Source organism: Notolepis coatsorum (assembly GCF_963971535.1).
Source record: "Notolepis coatsorum genome assembly, chromosome: 6".
NCBI lineage: Eukaryota > Metazoa > Chordata > Actinopteri > Aulopiformes > Paralepididae > Notolepis > Notolepis coatsorum.
The window spans coordinates 58361153-58380067 of record NC_140170.1 but is presented as its reverse complement, the minus strand read 5'-3'; the positions used below and the strand labels follow the sequence as shown (position 1 = coordinate 58380067).

The window sequence follows — 18915 nt, the reverse complement described above, 5'->3', positions numbered from 1 at the left end:
TGTTCACCTGGTCAGCTGTTGTGTTCACCTGGTCAGCTGTTGTGTTCACCTGGTCAGCTGTTGTGTTCACCTGGTCAGATACAGCTGTTGTGTTCACCTGGTCAGATACAGATGTTTCAACCCTCTTCAGGAGCTGGAAACCGTCTAAAGATAACTGGTCTCGGTGGTGCTGGAAAAGGGAATATCCCTTTAGTAAAAAAAGATAAGTAGCATTGAGTGGTGGGTTGCCTCTACTCCCTCTTCCAGATGGCTCCTCCCTCTTCCAGATGGCTCCTCCCCCGTCCAGGTGGCTCCTCCCTCTCTACTCCACCTTCCAGATGGCTCCTCCCTCTATTCCACCTTCCAGATGGCTCCTCCCATGTCCAGATGGCTCCCTCTCTACTCCACCTTCCAGATGGCTCCTCCCTCACTACTCCACCTTCCAGATGGCTCCTCCCCCTTCCAGATGGTTCCTCCCTCTCTACTCCACCTTCCAGATGGCTCCTCCCCCCTCTACTCCACCTTCCAGATGGCGACCTTGCCGTCGTGCCTGGCGGCTCCACTCAGGACGTAGCGATCCTCGGCCGAGCAGAGCGCCGTCACACCGTCACTGTGGCCGTACAGCTCCTTTACCACCAGGTGGCGCTCTGAGTCCAGGACATAGATCTTCCCTCTGGAGCTTCCACCACCGACACCGCCCACCCACACCTGGAGAGAGAGAGCGAGAGAGGCGTGTACAGTCCGCTGAAGGAGACTTATTTGCTACAAGTCGTGGTGAAAATGTTATTATTTACACATTTATGTTTTCTGAAGTTTATTGTGAACAATGAACTTAAAGCGGCAATAACTATTTTATGACCACTAGAGGGCAGGCAAGTCTCCAATGTAAACGAACTCCTTTTTCCCAAAACAAAAGCCTTGCTGTCTGAACATTAAACTGCCTTACAGGCGCACCCTTGTCTTGGGCACGAGGTCAGTAAATACAATATTGGTGAAATCAAGAGATTCACTGAAAACAAAACTTTTTAAATGCATAGGTTTATAAAATAGGCAGGTTTGGTCAATAAAGAAAATAAATGATGGAATAACAACAGACTGGCTGCTGGTGGCGCAGGGTTGACTGACTGACTGACTACCTGATTAGACTTCTTTTCTTTCCCTTCACAGCTTTTAGCTCTATTTTAGCAATTTTTTCAGCTCTTTCTTAGCCTACGCATTATGTCCGTCTTTGGTTTTAACACGTACTAACTAATTGTATGTTATGTATTAACTGTTTTTAAATGTCTGTGGATGCTGGGATGGACACCTGAATCTCCCGTTGGGGATAAATAAAGGTTTTCAAACAATCAAGACTGACTGACTGACTACAGACCCAAACCCCCCCACTCCATAAACGGCCCACGTCTAGCCAGCGACCTGAATGAGTTCTACTGCCGCTTTGAAAGACAATGGAGCAGTCCCCCCCCCCCCCCCCCCCCCGATTACGACACCCCTCAGCAGCTCCAGCCTGCTAGCTACACCTCCTCCCCCTCGGCCCCCACACAACCCCCACCTCTGAGACCCCCCCCCCTCCCCCACCACCTCTCACCATCTGTAAATACTCTTTAATTAAGAGACAGAAACTCTGCAAAGCATCAGGACCGGTCTCTTGTCTCTCCATCCACCCTGACGCACTGTGCCGACCAGCTGTCTCCGGTGTTTACAGACATCTTCAACACCTCACTGGAGACATGCCACGTGCCAGCCTGCTTTAAAACATCCACCATAATCCCTGTCCCCAAAAAGCCAAGGCCCAGTGGACTAAATGACTACAGACCCGTCACCCTGACCTCTGTGGTGATGAAGTATTTTGAGCGCCTTGTGCTTACACACCTCAAAACAATAACAGACCCTCTCCTGGACCCCCAGACCAACAGGTCTGTAGACGACACTGTCAACACGGCACTCCCCTTTGTCCTCCAGCATCTGGACTCTGCAGGAACCTATGCCAGGATCCTGTTTGTGGATTTCAGCTTGGCTTTCAATACAGCCATCCCGGCCCTGCTACAGGACAAGCTCTCCCAGCTGAGCGTGCCCGACTCCACCTGCAGGTGGATCACAGACTTCCTGTCTGACAGGAAGCAGCACGTGAGACTGGGAAAACACACCTCAGACTCCCGGACCATCAGCACAGGTTCCCCTCAAGGCTGTGTTATTTCCTCTCTTCTCTTCTCCCTCTACACCAACAGCTGCACCTCCAGTCACCAGTCCGTCAAGCTCCTGAAGTTTGCGGACGACACCACCCTCATTGGATTCATCTCTGGTGGGGATGAGTCCGCCTACAGGTGGGAGATTGACCATCTGCTGACCTGGTGCAGCCAGAACAATCTGGAGCTCAACGCTCTCAAGACACTGGAGACGGTTGTGGATTACAGAAGGACCCCAGCCCCACTCAACCCCATCACCCTGTGTGACTCCCCAGTGGACTCTGTGGAGTCCTTCCACTTCCTGGGAACCATCATCTCCCATGACCTCAAGTGGGAGCTGAACATCAGCTCCCTCGTCAAGAAAGCACAGCAGAGGATGTACTTCCTGCGGCAGCTGAAAAAATTCCACCTGCCAAAGACGATGATGGTGCACTTCTACACAGCCATCATCGAGTCCATCCTCACCTCCTCCATCACAGTATGGTACGCTGTAGCCACGACCAATGACAAAGGCAGGCTGCAGTGTGTCATCCACTTTGCTGAGAAGGTGATCGGCTGCAATCTGCCATCTCTCCAGGACCTGTACGCCTCTCCAGAACTCTGAAGCGTGCAGGTAAGATTGTGGCCGACCCCTACCACCCCGGTCACAACCTGTTTGAGTCACTCCCCTCTGGAAGAAGGCTGCGGTCCATCAGGGCCAAAACCTCACGCCACAAGAACAGTTTCTTCCCCTCTGCAGTGAGCCTCATCAACAAGGCTCAGGACCCTCACTGACACCCCCCGCTGTGTTACATTAACACACCCTACTGGACTATATAGTTGTATATGTAACGGTTGTCATATCGTCACCTTAAACTTCGATGCCCAGAGGGAGTTTCGAACCCGTGGTCTGACGCACCACGGGTCGACAGGACAGACCGCTATACCAAGACGTGAACTCACTGCTTTGCAACGTGTATATCTGTCTTTTGTGGAGGAGAGTGAGTTTAACCCATAGCACCGCTACTCGCCACAGTCACTTCACAACATCTGAAGTCCATCGTGACTGCGCCTCGCGGTACCATCCGTTACATATATACAATCAAAACATATACTTGTTCATACTTCACTGTTGCACAGCCCTGCTAAATATCCTAGCTTCTATTTAATTTATATCCCATTTTATTTTATTCCACTGTTATTTAAAAAAGAAAAAATTATTACTGTTGTACAGCCCTGGCCTATTCTTATTTCATAATTATATTCTATTATATTGTGCTTCTATCTTAATTTAGTTCATATTCCATTTTATTCCACCTTTTTATTTTATTATCTGTCCGTTATTGTCTGTCCGTTAACGTTGCACCGAAAACGACCAAATCTAATTCATTGTATGTGAGAACTACTTGGCCAATAAAGACCTTTCTGATTCTGATTCTGATTGATTTAGTAGGACACGAGACCTTCTGATAGCAGGGTTGTTTGAGTAGAGACACCATGACTCAACGAGACCTTCTGATAGCAGGGTTGTTTGACTAGAGACACCATGACCCAAGGAGACCTTCTGATAGCAGGGTTGATTGAGTAGAGACACCATGACTCAACGAGAGCTTCTGATAGCAGGGTTGTTTGAGTAGAGACACCATGACTCAACGAGACCTTCTGATAGCAGGGTTGTTTGAGTAGAGACACCATGCCCCAACGAGACCTTCTGATAGCAGGGTTGTTTGAGTAGAGACACCATGACCCAACGAGACCTTCTGATAGCAGGGTTGATTGAGTAGAGACACCATGACCCAACGAGACCTTCTGATAGCAGGGTTGTTTGAGTAGAGACACCATGACCCAACGAGACCTTCTGATAGCAGGGTTGTTTGAGTAGAGACACCATGACTCAACGAAACCTTCTGATAGCAGGGTTGTTTGAGTAGAGACACCATGACTCAACGAGACCTTCTGATAGCAGGGTTGTTTGAGTAGAGACACCATGACTCAACGAGACCTTCTGATAGCAGGGTTGTTTGACTAGAGACACCATGACCCAAGGAGACCTTCTGATAGCAGGGTTGATTGAGTAGAGACACCATGACTCAACGAGAGCTTCTGATAGCAGGGTTGTTTGAGTAGAGACACCATGACTCAACGAGACCTTCTGATAGCAGGGTTGTTTGAGTAGAGACACCATGCCCCAACGAGACCTTCTGATAGCAGGGTTGTTTGAGTAGAGACACCATGACCCAACGAGACCTTCTGATAGCAGGGTTGATTGAGTAGAGACACCATGACCCAACGAGACCTTCTGATAGCAGGGTTGTTTGAGTAGAGACACCATGACCCAACGAGACCTTCTGATAGCAGGGTTGTTTGAGTAGAGACACCATGACTCAACGAAACCTTCTGATAGCAGGGTTGTTTGAGTAGAGACACCATGACTCAACGAGACCTTCTGAGAGCAGGGTTGTTTGAGTAGAGACACCATGACTCAACGAGACCTTCTGATAGCAGGGTTGTTTGAGTAGAGACACCATGACTCAACGAGACCTTCTGATAGCAGGGTTGTTTGAGTAGACACACCATGACTCAACGAGACCTTCTGATAGCAGGGTTGTTTGAGTAGAGACACCATGACCCAACGAGACCTTCTGATAGCAGGGTTGTTTGAGTAGAGACACCATGACTCAACGAAACCTTCTGATAGCAGGGTTGTTTGAGTAGAGACACCATGACTCAACGAGACCTTCTGATAGCAGGGTTGTTTGAGTAGAGACACCATGACTCAACGAAACCTTCTGATAGCAGGGTTGTTTGAGTAGAGACACCATGACTCAACGAGACCTTCTGAGAGCAGGGTTGTTTGAGTAGAGACACCATGACTCAACGAGACCTTCTGAGAGCAGGGTTGTTTGAGTAGAGACACCATGACTCAACGAGACCTTCTGATAGCAGGGTTGTTTGAGTAGAGACACCATGACTCAACGAGATCTTCTGATAGCAGGGTTGTTTGAGTAGGACTCCATGACTCAACGAGACCTTCTGATAGCAGGGTTGTTTGAGTAGACACACCATGACTCAACGAGACCTTCTGATAGCAGGGTTGTTTGAGTAGGACTCCATGACTAAATAAGACCTTCCGATAGCAGGTGGTCATGAAAAGTTAAAGAAATGTGAAACATACTGTCATTGCGCTTTAACAAGCATTACAATTAATTGTATTTCTTCTATTTATCTGTTGGAATATATATACATATTTTCACAGGTTTGAAGCCCCTTTTTCACAGCTTAACGTATCTGTGTGTTTTAGTGTTACCTGGTTTTTAACTCTAAGCATGCAGTAACAGCCGGTACAGTCCTGCAGCACCACCCGCTGGCGAGGTCTGGAACTGTCCTTCAAACACCACACACACACCTCCCCCAAGTCCACACACACACTCCACAGCTCCTCCATCTGACACACACACACACACACACACACACACACACACACACACGCACACGCACACGCACACACACACACAGAAAGACAGACACAAATAGGCCAGTAAATATGTATTTACATTTTGTGGTGAATATATCAGGGGTGTCAATCGTTTTGTCAAAGCTTAGGTATTATTACTGTGTCTGTACCTCAGGTATTATTAACGTATCTGTAGGTATTATAAATGTATCTGTAGATATTATTATTGTATCTGTAGATATTATTAATGTGTCTGTACCTCAGGTATTATAAATGTGTCGTGTAATCTGCGCGGAGCCGGTTTGCCCAATGCCCATGCGCAGTAGAGACCAAGGCCAAATCCTCCGCCTCCCAACATGCATGTCAACAAACCAGCAGCCATGCAAGAGTCGATTGCATGAGCAGCTCAGAGCTCCTCTTTCAACATAACAAGCATTAAACAAAATGGCCCAGTCATCTATTCACTTTTGTTTAATACATGAGACGGTGTCTCTAATGTTATCTAGCTACTGATAGCTCCCGATATCATCAGTTTGGTGCTGGTGAGCTAACGTTAGCTACCTACCGTAGCTACCTAGCTACCAGACCCTGTTAGCTCAGAGCTCCTCTTTCAACATAACAAGCATTAATGTGTCTGTAGATATTATAAATGTGTATTAATGTATGTATTCATGTATGTTTTCGTGTATGTATTAATGTATGTATTCATGTATGTATTCATGTATGTATTCATGTATGTATTAATGTATAATGTATGTATTTATGTATGTATTAATGTATGTATTCATGTATGTATTAATGTATAATGTATGTATTAATGTATGTATTCATGTATGTATTAGTGTATGTATTCATGGATGTATTCATGTATGTATTCATGTTTGTATTAATGTATGTATTAATGTATGTATTCATGTATGTATCCATGTATGTATTCATTCATGTATGTATTAATGTATGTATTCATGTATGTATTACTGTATGTATTAATGTATGTATTCATGTATGTATTCGTGTATGTATTAATGTATGTATTCATGTATGTATTCATGTATGTATTCATGTATGTATTAATGTATGTATTCATGTATGTATTAATGTATGTATTCATGTATGTATTACTGTACGTATTAATGTATGTATTAATGTATGTATTCATGTATGTATTAATGTATGTATTCATGTATGTATTCATGTATGTATTAATGTATGTATTACTGTATGTATTAATGTATGTATTCATGTATAATGTATGTATTAATGTATGTATTAATGTATGTATTAATGTATAATGTATGTATTAATGTATGTATTAATGTATGTGTTAATGTATGTATTAATGTATAAATGTATGTATTAATGTATAATGTATGTATTAATGTATAATGTATGTATTAATGTATGTATTATTGTATAATGTATGTATTCATGTATGTATTAATGTATGTATTCATGTATGTATTACTGTACGTATTCATGTATGTATTAATGTATGTATTCATGTATGTATTACTGTACGTATTAATGTATGTATTAATGTATGTATTAATGTATAATGTATGTATTACTGTATGTATTAATGTATAATGTATGTATTAATGTATAATGTATGTATTAATGTATGTATTAATATATGTATTAATGTATGTGTCAATCGTTTTGTCAAAGCTTAGGTATTATTACTGTGTCTGTACCTCAGGTATTATTAATGTATCTGTAGGTATTATAAATGTATCTGTAGATATTATTAATGTGTCTGTACCTCAGGTATTATAAATGTGTCTGTAGATAATATTAATGCGTCTGTAGATATTATAAATGTGTATTAATGTATGTATTAATGTATGTATTACTGTACGTATTAATGTATGTATTAATGTATGTATTAATTAGGGATGCTCGATATTGGCTTTTTTACCGATACCGATATACCGATATTGTCCAACTCTTAATTTCCGATACCGATATCAACCGATATCAACCGATACCGATATATGCAGGGTTCCCCAACATTACATATCTCTTGTTGTGGAATTAACACAACATTATGCATACTTTTGACAATAAATAAAATCAGAATTTGCTCTTACTTGCTTGCCTGGGTAAATAAAGGTTATAGAAATGTAAAAAAAAAAGAAAAGAAAAATATTATTATTATTATATTTTTTTTTTAAACCGATACCGATATTTTCCGATATCACATTTTAATGCCGATATCGGCCGATAATATCGGTAGGCCGATAATATCGGACATCCCTAGTATTAATGTATGTATTCATGTATGTATTAATGTATAATGTATGTATTCATGTATGTATTCATGTATGTATTATGTATGTATTCATGTATGTATTCATGTATGTATTCATGTATGTATTAATGTATGTATTAATGTATGTATTCATGTATGTATGCATGTATGTATTAATGTATGTATTAATGTATGTATTAATGTATGTATTCATGTTTGTATTCATGTATGTATTAATGTATGTATTAATGTATAATGTATGTATTAATGTATGTATTCATGTGTGTATTCATGTATGTATTAATGTATGTATTCATGTATGTATTAATGTATGTATTCATGTATGTATTCATGTGTGTATTAATGTATGTATTCATGTATGTATTCATGTATGTATTCATGTGTGTATTAATTAGGGATGCTCGATATTGGCTTTTTTACCGATACCGATATTGTCCAACTCTTAATTTCCGATACCGATATCAACCGATACCGATATATGCAGGGTTTCCCCCCCAAAAAACTGAATAATTTCAGGTAATTAACATTACATATCTCTTGTTGTGGAATTAACACAACATTATGCATACTTTTGACAATAAATAAAATCAGAATTTGTTCTTACTTGCTTGCCTGGGTAAATAAAGGTTATAGAAATGTAAAGATTTTTTATTTTTTTTTGAAAACCGATACCGATATTTTCCGATATCACATTTTAATGCCTATATCGGCCGATAATATCGGTAGGCCGATGATATCGGACATCCCTAGTATTAATGTATGTATTCATGTATGTATTCATGTATGTATTACTGTATGTATTCATGTATGTATTCATGTATGTATTCATGTATGTATTCATGTGTGTATTAATTTATTACCTCAGGTATTATCAGTAAACAGCTGAAAGTTGCTGTCTGTCCTCGTTGCTGCTCTGGGAGAGAGAGACGATGTTTCAGAGAACCAGTCCTCCACACCTCCATCAAACTGTCTCCAGAACCTAGAGGGAGAGAGAGAGAGAGGGAGAGAGAGAGAGAAGGAGAGGGAGGAGGAGAGAGAGAAAGAGCGATAGAGAGGGGGAGAGAGGGAGAGAGAGGGGGAGAGAGAGAGAGGGAGAGAGAGGGGGAGATAGAGAGAGATAGAGAGGGGGAGAGAGAGAAAGAGAGAGGGAGAGAGAGAGAGATAGAGAGAGAGAGAGATGAGCGTGTGTGTACTTGTGTGTGTACTTGTGTGTGTACTTGTGTGTGTACTTGTGTGTGTGTACTTGTGTCTGTACTAGTGTGTACTTGTGTGTGTACTTGTGTGTGTACTTGTGTCTGTACTAGTGTGTACTTGTGTGTGTACTTGTGTCTGTACTAGTGTGTACTTGTGTGTGTGTGTACTAGTGTGTACTTGTGTGTGTGTACTAGTGTGTACTTGTGTGTGTGTGTACTAGTGTGTACTAGTGTGTACTTGTGTGTGTGTGTACTAGTGTGTACTAGTGTGTACTTGTGTGTGTGTGTGTGTACTAGTGTGTACTTGTGTGTGTGTGTGTTACTTACAGCACCACAGGATGCCATTCCAATTGCAGACAGAGAGCAGACGATCACAGGACAGACGGAACTGTTTCCTCACCTGGACAGTAAAATAATAAATCGCAAATTACTTTGGGTAACCGTCACGGTGACCAAATGCGTCCACATTTTTATAGGATTCTATCACATTTTCATAACAATAGCGAATACAACTTACCCTGCGCCGTTTTCATTGAGGTTTCTTACAAATTAACAATGTTTTATTTGTCCTTTATATGCGGATAACATTTAAAATCTTAAATTGTACCATTATGTTTCCCTTTAGACAACGAACATAATGCTAATGATGCACTTTTGTTAAGATAATTAGGTGACCCTTCTCGGCCACTGTACTGAGGTTGCATTAATAGTTTAACGCTCCCGTGTTCAGATTGTGTTTTCCTCACCTTTAATCCGGTGCTGACCTGTGAACTAAGATGCCAAAGGTCTTGGGACTTGTAGTCATTTTGTTTTGACATACCATTTTCACCTTTTAAAACCAATTCTGCCATCTACGGACAACAGAAAGATAGTGTACATAACGTACAACCCCCGTCGCCCAAAACACATTCTAGAGATTCCCACTTCTTACTGGTAACATACGTTCATATCTAATAGTCTTTAGATGACTAAATATAGATGAATACTCGTGGAATTTGATATATATACTCTAAAATAAGTATTATTTCACATCACCTACCTTTCGACGTCAAAATCCGACTGGGCTTTGAGTAAAGCCCCAGAATGCCACGCAAAAGGGGGCGTGGCCAAATTAGGATAGGTTGGTTCTGAGTGGACGATAATGGTTTACGTTCCGTTATGCCATCGTCAAAAAAAAATAGACCCATTTTTGCCTGATGCTTAAGAGGTTAAATGTTAACTCATTCACTGCCAGCTATTAGCCTCATCCTGTAGTAGCTACCGCCACCGCTGTAAACGATGGGAGTCGCTCACCTTGTTTGCAGGGCTATAACTATTTAAATGTTATAGCTATGGATGGAATACTATGGCCCATTTGACATAGAGTATCTATCGTTCAAGATGTGAAAAAGGAATATTTTTTCCATCCATACATTCCTGTTTTATACTGTGGTGAATATAAGTATGGTTTTAGAGCGGTAATCTGCGCCCCCAAAAGTGGCCTTTTTAGTTTTCATTTTTGAGGACTGCATGCGTTTTTTGCAAACCAAAACAACTTTATACTTATAGCACATGCATGAGCCTGGTCTCTTTTGAAAGATGACATTCTGAAGTTTCCGATTCCAGAAAGAAAATTCAATTTTACTGCTAACGTAATAGAGTAACATAGGTCTGAACTTGAGTTGTAGAAAAACTTGATACTCAAGTTTTTCTGTAGTAGTTAGTAGTCCAGAGGTAGTATTTCCCCAGAAGGTGGAATGGCTTACAAATCCAGACGGACCCATAGCCTGAGGCCTTATGTAGTACATGTCCAAATTTCATAAAGATCCATTCAGAAATTAGTGATTAGGAGTGATTTTGGTAAACTGTGTACAATGAAAAACTAAATTTTCTCAGACTTCAATTCATTCTCTTCCTGTCTTTGCTCGTTAGTTTTTCACCTAGATCCTAGATCATACATTCCCAGATGGGGTATCATTGGAAAGCCACACTCATTGGAAAGCCACCTCCACAATCATTTTCGAGATCGGATCTAGATTGACGGAACTACTGCGCCAAGAGTCGGGAGTGGTATTTTGCGCAGTACCATGTACTTTGCACAAGCCTCAAATACCGGCATGTAACTCGAGAACCGCTGAACGGATTTTGTTGGATTTCGTCGCTATCGACAGGCATCAAATAAGCCTTCATAAGACTTCCGGTTTAGCGTAATATGTAGCAGACGCATTTGGCAACTGCTCCACTCCCACCAACGGTAATTTCGTTTAAAAACATTATTTGGACAATATCAAAAGAGATTAGACTACATCGTATGTATTGATAAGACCTTCTACTGGCTATATCAAAAGACAACATGACTAAGAGTAGAGGAAATCAGGGAAAGAAACAAGATACGGTAACTCCAGGGTCGCAGAAAGATACTCGCTCAAGAAGACACGTACCAGCCGACGCGGGTAAACTGCCGTCGGAGACAAGCTCCGACGTGGAGAATGAAGAGGAAAATACACCGGGACCATCGAATACGGTCCCCGACAGAGAGTTAATAGATGCCAACATAACAGAAGAGACAGAATCAAGCTCCGTGAAAGAGAGAGCAGCCAATCTGGATAAGAGAATACTAATAGCAAAAAATTCCACCGTCACCGTCACTGCATCTATGTCGCCAATTGAAACAAGCAGTACAACCACTCCACCCGATTTCAACACACTGACTAACCTGATGATAGAACAGTCTAACCTGATGAAAGAACAGATTACACACATCAAGGCGCTCGAAGCAAACGTTGATGCTAAATTCGATCGCATCAATGAGAAATTAGAAGAAGTCAAGAAAGCGATCGATGCACAGTCAAAGCGAATCACGTCAGTGGAGAATACGGTGACAGATATTACACGGGCAGTCAAAGCGAACGAAGGTGGCATGACAGAGATGGAAAAAGAGATAGAAAGTGTGAAAGAAGAATACCGGAGGGAAATACAAGTGGTTAAAAACGAAGCGACGGAGAGGCTACTAGAATCCCAACGCTACCACAGGCGGAATAACATCCGCATTGTAGGGCTTGATGAAGCAGTAAATTGCGAAGATGCCAACTTTCCAACAGTGCTATCAGCGATTTTGGGTAACAACGATCCAAACACAGTGCCAGAAGTGGACCATGTTTACAGAATCGGTCCTCGGGGGCAAAGAAACATCGGGCCAAGAGTCATCATTGTTACTCTGCGGAAGACTACAACAAGGGATGACATCATCAAATTTGCTCGCATCCAACGTGGGAATCTGAAATATGGTGATAAATCAATATTTATCTACGAAGATTTGAGCAAAGAAGCCATCATTCGACGTCTACCATACAAGGAGGTGATGCAAAAACTGTTCAAATCTGGTCACAAGCCAAGGCTATCATACCCGGCGCTGTTATCATTCGTGGGCAGTGACGGCCACAGGTCTGGTGTATACACACCTAAAGAAGCTGAGGATTTTCTGAATCGAAATGGAGCAAATACCCCAAGGCAGGACGACAATGCCGAAAACAGATAAGCCTCTTTCTCAATGTATACCAGTGTTAGAATGACTTTATTGTGTTCATCAAGGTAGCAGACGATATGCAAGCCGTCTATAACAATGTGTACTGTGTATAATACGATTCGTAATACATTATAATTTCAGACTCTGGTCTCTGGGGAGACAAATACATATCATTGCAAAAAGATCTATCTGGAATATTCTGGGTTTATCGCTCAAATGCCCTGGGTCTCTTAGATCATTCTGGAACATAAAAATAGTCTATTGCACTAGTATACTCTACAACCTTCTAGAATATAAGGCACCATGACAACGAAGGCCTACAACTCTAACAATAAACATCCGGTGTGTATACACATAGCAGATAATCAATTGAATGAAGTTCAATCAGTCCTTAATAATACTTAAAAAATTAACCACACCTAAACGTATGAACACTACAAGGTTATTCTAACAATTTAAGTAATCACTCCATTGATGAAGTGACTGGCACATTGAAGCTCTAAAAGGCTCTGCTTTTCTATTTTATCTAATCTGTTAATTCGGTTCTAGTGGCTTCTCCACGTTGATTATTATTCTATCTCTCATTCCTTATCTATATCTTTCCTTTAATTTTTATTTAATTTTTTCTTCTCATTACTCTATTTTTTATATATATTTTAACTTACATTGTTCTTTTCCACTGTTCTTCACATTAAGGTGTCAATATTGCTCTACAATCTTTTCCTTTTTTCCTTTTTTCCTACACGTTAGTAGAGGGTTCAAATGAATATGTCGATGAAAGTTTATTCTCTTTTTTTATTTTTTATTTTTTGTCATTTATCACAATATTTCATTACAGTAAGGGAAGGTGCAAGACCAAAAGCGACATTCTATTGCAATAGAATGGAAATGTTAGATCCTATGGCAATTAGCATAGGAAGATTAGGATTACAATGCTCAGTTTGGGCAATCCGGTGGACTATGGGAGAAAGTCAATCGCGGAGGATGTGTTTTTGGAACACAGGCCTGTACGACTTTCTGGGTGAGGGGAAAATAGGGGATTTTTATTTGTATATATATATGTTTTTAAGCTCGGCTCTCAACGGGACCTCATTAATTGGATGTACATCTATTGTAGCTTCGCACTCCAGAAGCATTACCAAAAACTACACAAAAACATGCATAGATTATGGCTAGTTTGAATATAATGGTATGGAACACCGGTGGGATAAACAAACAACACAAACGCAAAAGCGTGCTCACGCTGATGAAAAAAGAACATGTGGACGTGGCTCTATTAAGCGAAACGCACATTTTAGAGGAAGACATAAATACGTTAGCGGATAACATTAACATAATATTAGTCACTCTTCTTTTGTTACGAGAACTAGAGGGGTAGCCATAGTCGTCAGACGCAAATTAAATATCGAATTGAAAGGGGTATGGTCGGATGCTGAGGGGCGCATAACTATAGCTAGGATTATACATAATAACAGGAAAATTGCGTTGGCAGCGGTATATGCCCCAAATTTGTACGAAGTGGGTTTCTTCACTTCACTAACCGGAGAAATGTTAAACCATCCCGAGTACTCATATATAATAGGTGCGGATTTTAATGCCATTTGGAACCCAAGGATGGACAAGACTTACCTTGCCTTTTCCAGCGAACAAAAAAATTCATCTAAAGCATTAAAAGATTGGTCAAAATCAACAGGGGTAATTGATTTATGGCGTTCACTTAATCCCATGACCCGTAAGTACTCCTGTCGTTCGGCGAGACACAACACACTATCCAGAATTGATTACGTCTTTGCATCCCCGAGAATATTTGATAAATATGAAGTGGAAATGACACCCAATGCGCTATCAGATCACTGCTACTTAATCCTGAAAGCAACATTTGGTACACTATCTTCCCGGGCCCCAAGATGGCGTTTTAATTCTATGCTGCTTAACAACAAGGAATTCATTACACAAATTAAAGAAGCTCTCACAGTATTCCTACGGGATAATGCAAACGCGGAGCAAGATCCCAGAATATTATGGATGTCGGTAAAGGGTATGATCAAGGATTTCACGGATAGATTTTCCTCCATATTGCGCAAAAATCAATGCACAAAACTGTCTGAAATGGAAACGCTTTACTCAACGCTTTTTAATTCTTTAAAATACAACAACTCTACTAGACTAGAAAACCAAGTTAACATTCTAAAGACAGAGATCAAAGCAATATACAGACAAAAATCGGAATTGCAAATACGCAGCACAAGACAACAGCAGTACTTCCAAGGTTCTAAACCTAGTCACCTATTAGCCATGCGATTAAGAATGAATGCAAAATTTGCAGATATAACTGCCATTAGGAAACAACAAGCTCTAGTAACAGAACCCAAAATAATAAACGATACATTCAAAGAATTCTACTCCGATTTGTATAATTCAGAAACGACCTTTGATCAAGACAAATTAGACACATATCTTAATCAAATTACTCTCCCTAAACTTTCGGAGGACGACGCTAAACAGTTAGAAGCACCGATCACATTAGAAGAACTCAAGAAGGCCATATCCGGAATGAAAAACGGTAAGGCTCCGGGAATTGACGGTATCCCATCAGAAATGTACATTTCTTGCTGGGACATATTTGGACCCTTATTACTAAATATGATCTTATACTCAGTCAAAGAGGGAAGCTTCCATAAACACCAAAATATCGCACTCATTTCAGTTCTTCACAAAAAAGACAAAGACCCCACTGAGTGCGGTAGTTACCGACCTTTAAGCCTCCTCGGAACCGATGTCAAACTGTACTCTAAGATATTAGCCATCAGATTGCAAAAGCATATGACGTCTTTAGTTCATCCGGACCAAACAGGCTTCATAAAAGGTCGCCTGATCAATGATAACATAAGGCGAATACTGCACGTACTAGATGCAGACAAAGAGGACACCACACCTAAGGCGATGCTATCCCTGGATGCTATGAAAGCATTTGACAGGTTGGAATGGTCGTTTCTATGGGCAGTATTAGAAAGGATGGGGTTAGGAAAAGGATTCATTGATATGATTAAAGTACTATACAAGGACCCATCGGCCAGGATTACAACAGGCACATTCATCTCCGATATCTTTCCGGTATCACGCTCAGCCAGACAGGGTTTTCTTCCTCTTAACATCAGTGCAAAAAAAGACACAACCCTCCCAGGTGCGATACCCATGGTCAAACATTTTAGATGCTTGGGTGTGGAAATATTTCCCACCATAAGACAAACGGTGAAGCACAATTACACAAAAATACAGAACAAAATCAAAGACGACCTGGACAGGTGGGCAAAACTTAAAAACTCAGTACAGGCAAGGGTATCAATAGTTAAGATGGATGTATTACCAAGAATCAATTTCTTCAGCTCAATGCTTCCGTTACCTCCTCCAGAGGGCTACTGGAAAAGATTACAAACCTCCACATACAAATTTATTTGGAATAACAAACCACCTTGCATAAAAAGATCCACCGCACAGAGAAATAAAGCAGACGGTGGCATGGCAGTTCCAGATTTTTTACAATATTTTAAGGCTTTCACATTAAGACCATTGAAGATATGGTTTGACCCCCAGGCTTTGGTATCTTGGAGATAATTAGAAGAAAACATAGTAGCCCCACAGAGACTGAAAGACATAGCACACACTAAACTTTCAATCAAGCATTGTGAGCGAGAATTTGGCCCAATAATTACCCATGCAATCAGAACATGGCGGGAAACACAAAAGAAATATCCTAACCCTCAAGAATGGCATAATCACACTCCCATATTCAATAACAATGCACTCTTAATGGGAAAACGCCCTATAAGATTCCCTATATGGGAAGAGCAAGGCATACACTCATTAGGGGATATTTTTAATAACCAGGGCCTCTGTAGTTATGTCGAAATATGCACAAAGTTTAACCTCACCGAGTCCACATGGCTTTTTTACATACAGTTACGACTTTGTCTGAGGTCTCACGGTGTTCCATTACTCATACCAATTGAACACCACAGATACCACACATTTTTCTATGAAAGAGAAACATTGGGAGGTTTTGTATCAGGTTTTTATTATCAATTACTAACGTCCTCGTATGAAACCCTTCAACTAGACACTATCTGGAGGAGGGATATACCAGACCTGGAAAATGACTTTGATTGGCAAGGAGCCTGGGCAAATGTCCGACTTACATCAAGGAACCCGGATCATCAACAAATCAATCTGAACTATATTCACAGGACATACTTGACTCCTATAAGGCTGTGCAAAATGGGGCTTAAACAAGACTCCAAATGCTCCCAATGTACAAATGGGGACGAAGGAACATTTATGCACATGTATTGGGACTGCCCACCAGTTAAGGCATTCTGGAAAGATGTGTCCCAACAATTATCAATACTCGTATCTTGGAATATACCTGTACACCCCTCGGTATTACTATTGAATGATGTTTTTGAGTTTGCAGTGAATCCACAACTAAAGAGATTGGTTTTATCGGGTATCACAGTAGCTAAAAAACTGATCGCATCACGTTGGTTTCAACCGGAAAAAATGTGCCGAAAAGTGTGGTTTCTTACATATCTCGATGTGATATATCAAGAAATATCTACAGCAAGAATTCTGGGTCTCAATGAATCCAAAATGTCAATGTGGTTAGAAGTGGTGGAGAGAATAAAAGCTAGCTTATAATGGTAGTGTCTGGTTAGGAGTGAGGGATAATGGAGGTACTATCCAAGAGGGGGTCCGGGAGGGGGGGGTTCGAGCTGGAGCATATGTGTGTAGGGTTTTAGAAAATAGGTATTAGGGGTATATTCTATACTAACATTTATATAATTGTAATTTCGCTGGATATACACTGTATACGGTTAAAATGTTATTATAGACTATTTTTGTTTTATCTTGTTTCTGTACTTGCATGTATTTTAACCACCTTTACTGAAAGTTTCATTATGCATTGTGTGTTGAGTACTGACTTTTAATAATTTTTGTTTTGCAATAATAAAAAAAAAATATAAAAAAAAAAAAAAAAAAAATAAGCCTTCAATTCGATATATATTGTATTACAAAATATGTACACCCGAGCCACTAGGGGTCGGCAAAGTGCCGGTGGGCAAATCGTCCTAAAAGGGTCCCGCCGGTGGGACGTTGCAGGCTAACAGGTTAGGGTAATTCCTGGGAGGCTAGCAATAGGCTGCAACGCATATTATACTTAATCCATTGGTATTTCGTACCTATACACGCTACAATAAAAAATTCAAATGCATATGATCGGTATATTATGTTCCATGCATGAAAGGGGGGGGGGGGTAATTTCTGATTAATTGATTGTCAATAACGACATTCGTTAGTACAACAGCATACGCTGATCAGGGCGATGGCTATGAAAACAAGGCACAACCAAGCTGAAATTGACTTTAAATTGCTCTTACCTGTGGCCGATGAGACTCCAAAAAGAATATTCCAATTATTTGATTGCCATCTGCTAGATCGTATGTCCATTTGGGCCACGACATAACCCCCCACAGCATAATGAATCGGGCATCCCGAAAGCGATTCAATGCGATCGGGTAGACCCCTCGGTCCAGGCTACTCGAAAACTCTGCCCGGATGAATTTCAATGATACACAGCCACATACACAGAGTCACAAAGGGAGTGCAACATCGGCCGCATACCACCAGGCGGCGGTATTGTACTTTTGCGATCTCAGAGTCATTCCATATGGTTACACAGCCTTCCTGGATGATTTATGAATGGAAATAGCGAATAAAAGAAATAACGATCAAATAACGTATATATACGTGGTTGGCGTTATTCGATTGGCGGACAAACATGTATTAAATCGTTGTTGGCAGAGAATGAGTTAAAAGAGCATTAAAGTAAGATCAATGTGAGATATATGATTAATTGAAAATGGGGGACCCTGATGTAAACAAGACGAAAGTCTTTCTCTGGTCTGCATCCCCTTAACTCATTCAGCGCCAGGGGTCGCTGTTTACCTTACCGTTGAAATGCCATCGCCATTTAAAGGGGACATGCATTATAAATGTATTTTTTCAGTGTCTAGCATTGTATTATAGTAATAGGAGTTAGTATCAATGTGTCTGTGTCTCTAAATACCATATTGGCGGATTGCCGTCATTCGGGTAATTAATTTCCTGTTCCATTTAATCAGGTCGTTCTGATTTTACTTTCGCATGGTGACGTCACGTGGCACTGGGGAAGCGGATAGTGATCCGATTGGCTCTGTGGTTGGAGCCAATGCCCGCCCACAATCTACCTGGGCAGCCCTCAATCTACATAGACTACACTCTACCTACAGCAGGCAGACCGCAGGAAAGAA

At 40.9% G+C, this 18915-nt stretch overlaps 1 protein-coding gene across 1 annotated transcript in view; it reads right to left on the bottom strand.

Annotated features, from left to right (window-relative positions):
* Window positions 1–492: 492 nt before the first annotated feature.
* Window positions 493–18915, bottom strand: part of LOC311229500 (DENN domain-containing protein 3-like) — a gene marked incomplete at both ends in the record, with an annotated part of 92080 nt that continues 73657 nt past the window's right edge. The window contains 4 exons of the mRNA XM_084315579.1: window positions 493–687; window positions 5452–5589; window positions 8731–8849; window positions 9391–9463. Of these exons, the coding sequence (XP_084171705.1) occupies window positions 493–687; window positions 5452–5589; window positions 8731–8849; window positions 9391–9463 (525 nt within the window). The remainder of the gene's footprint in view (window positions 688–5451; window positions 5590–8730; window positions 8850–9390; window positions 9464–18915) is intronic.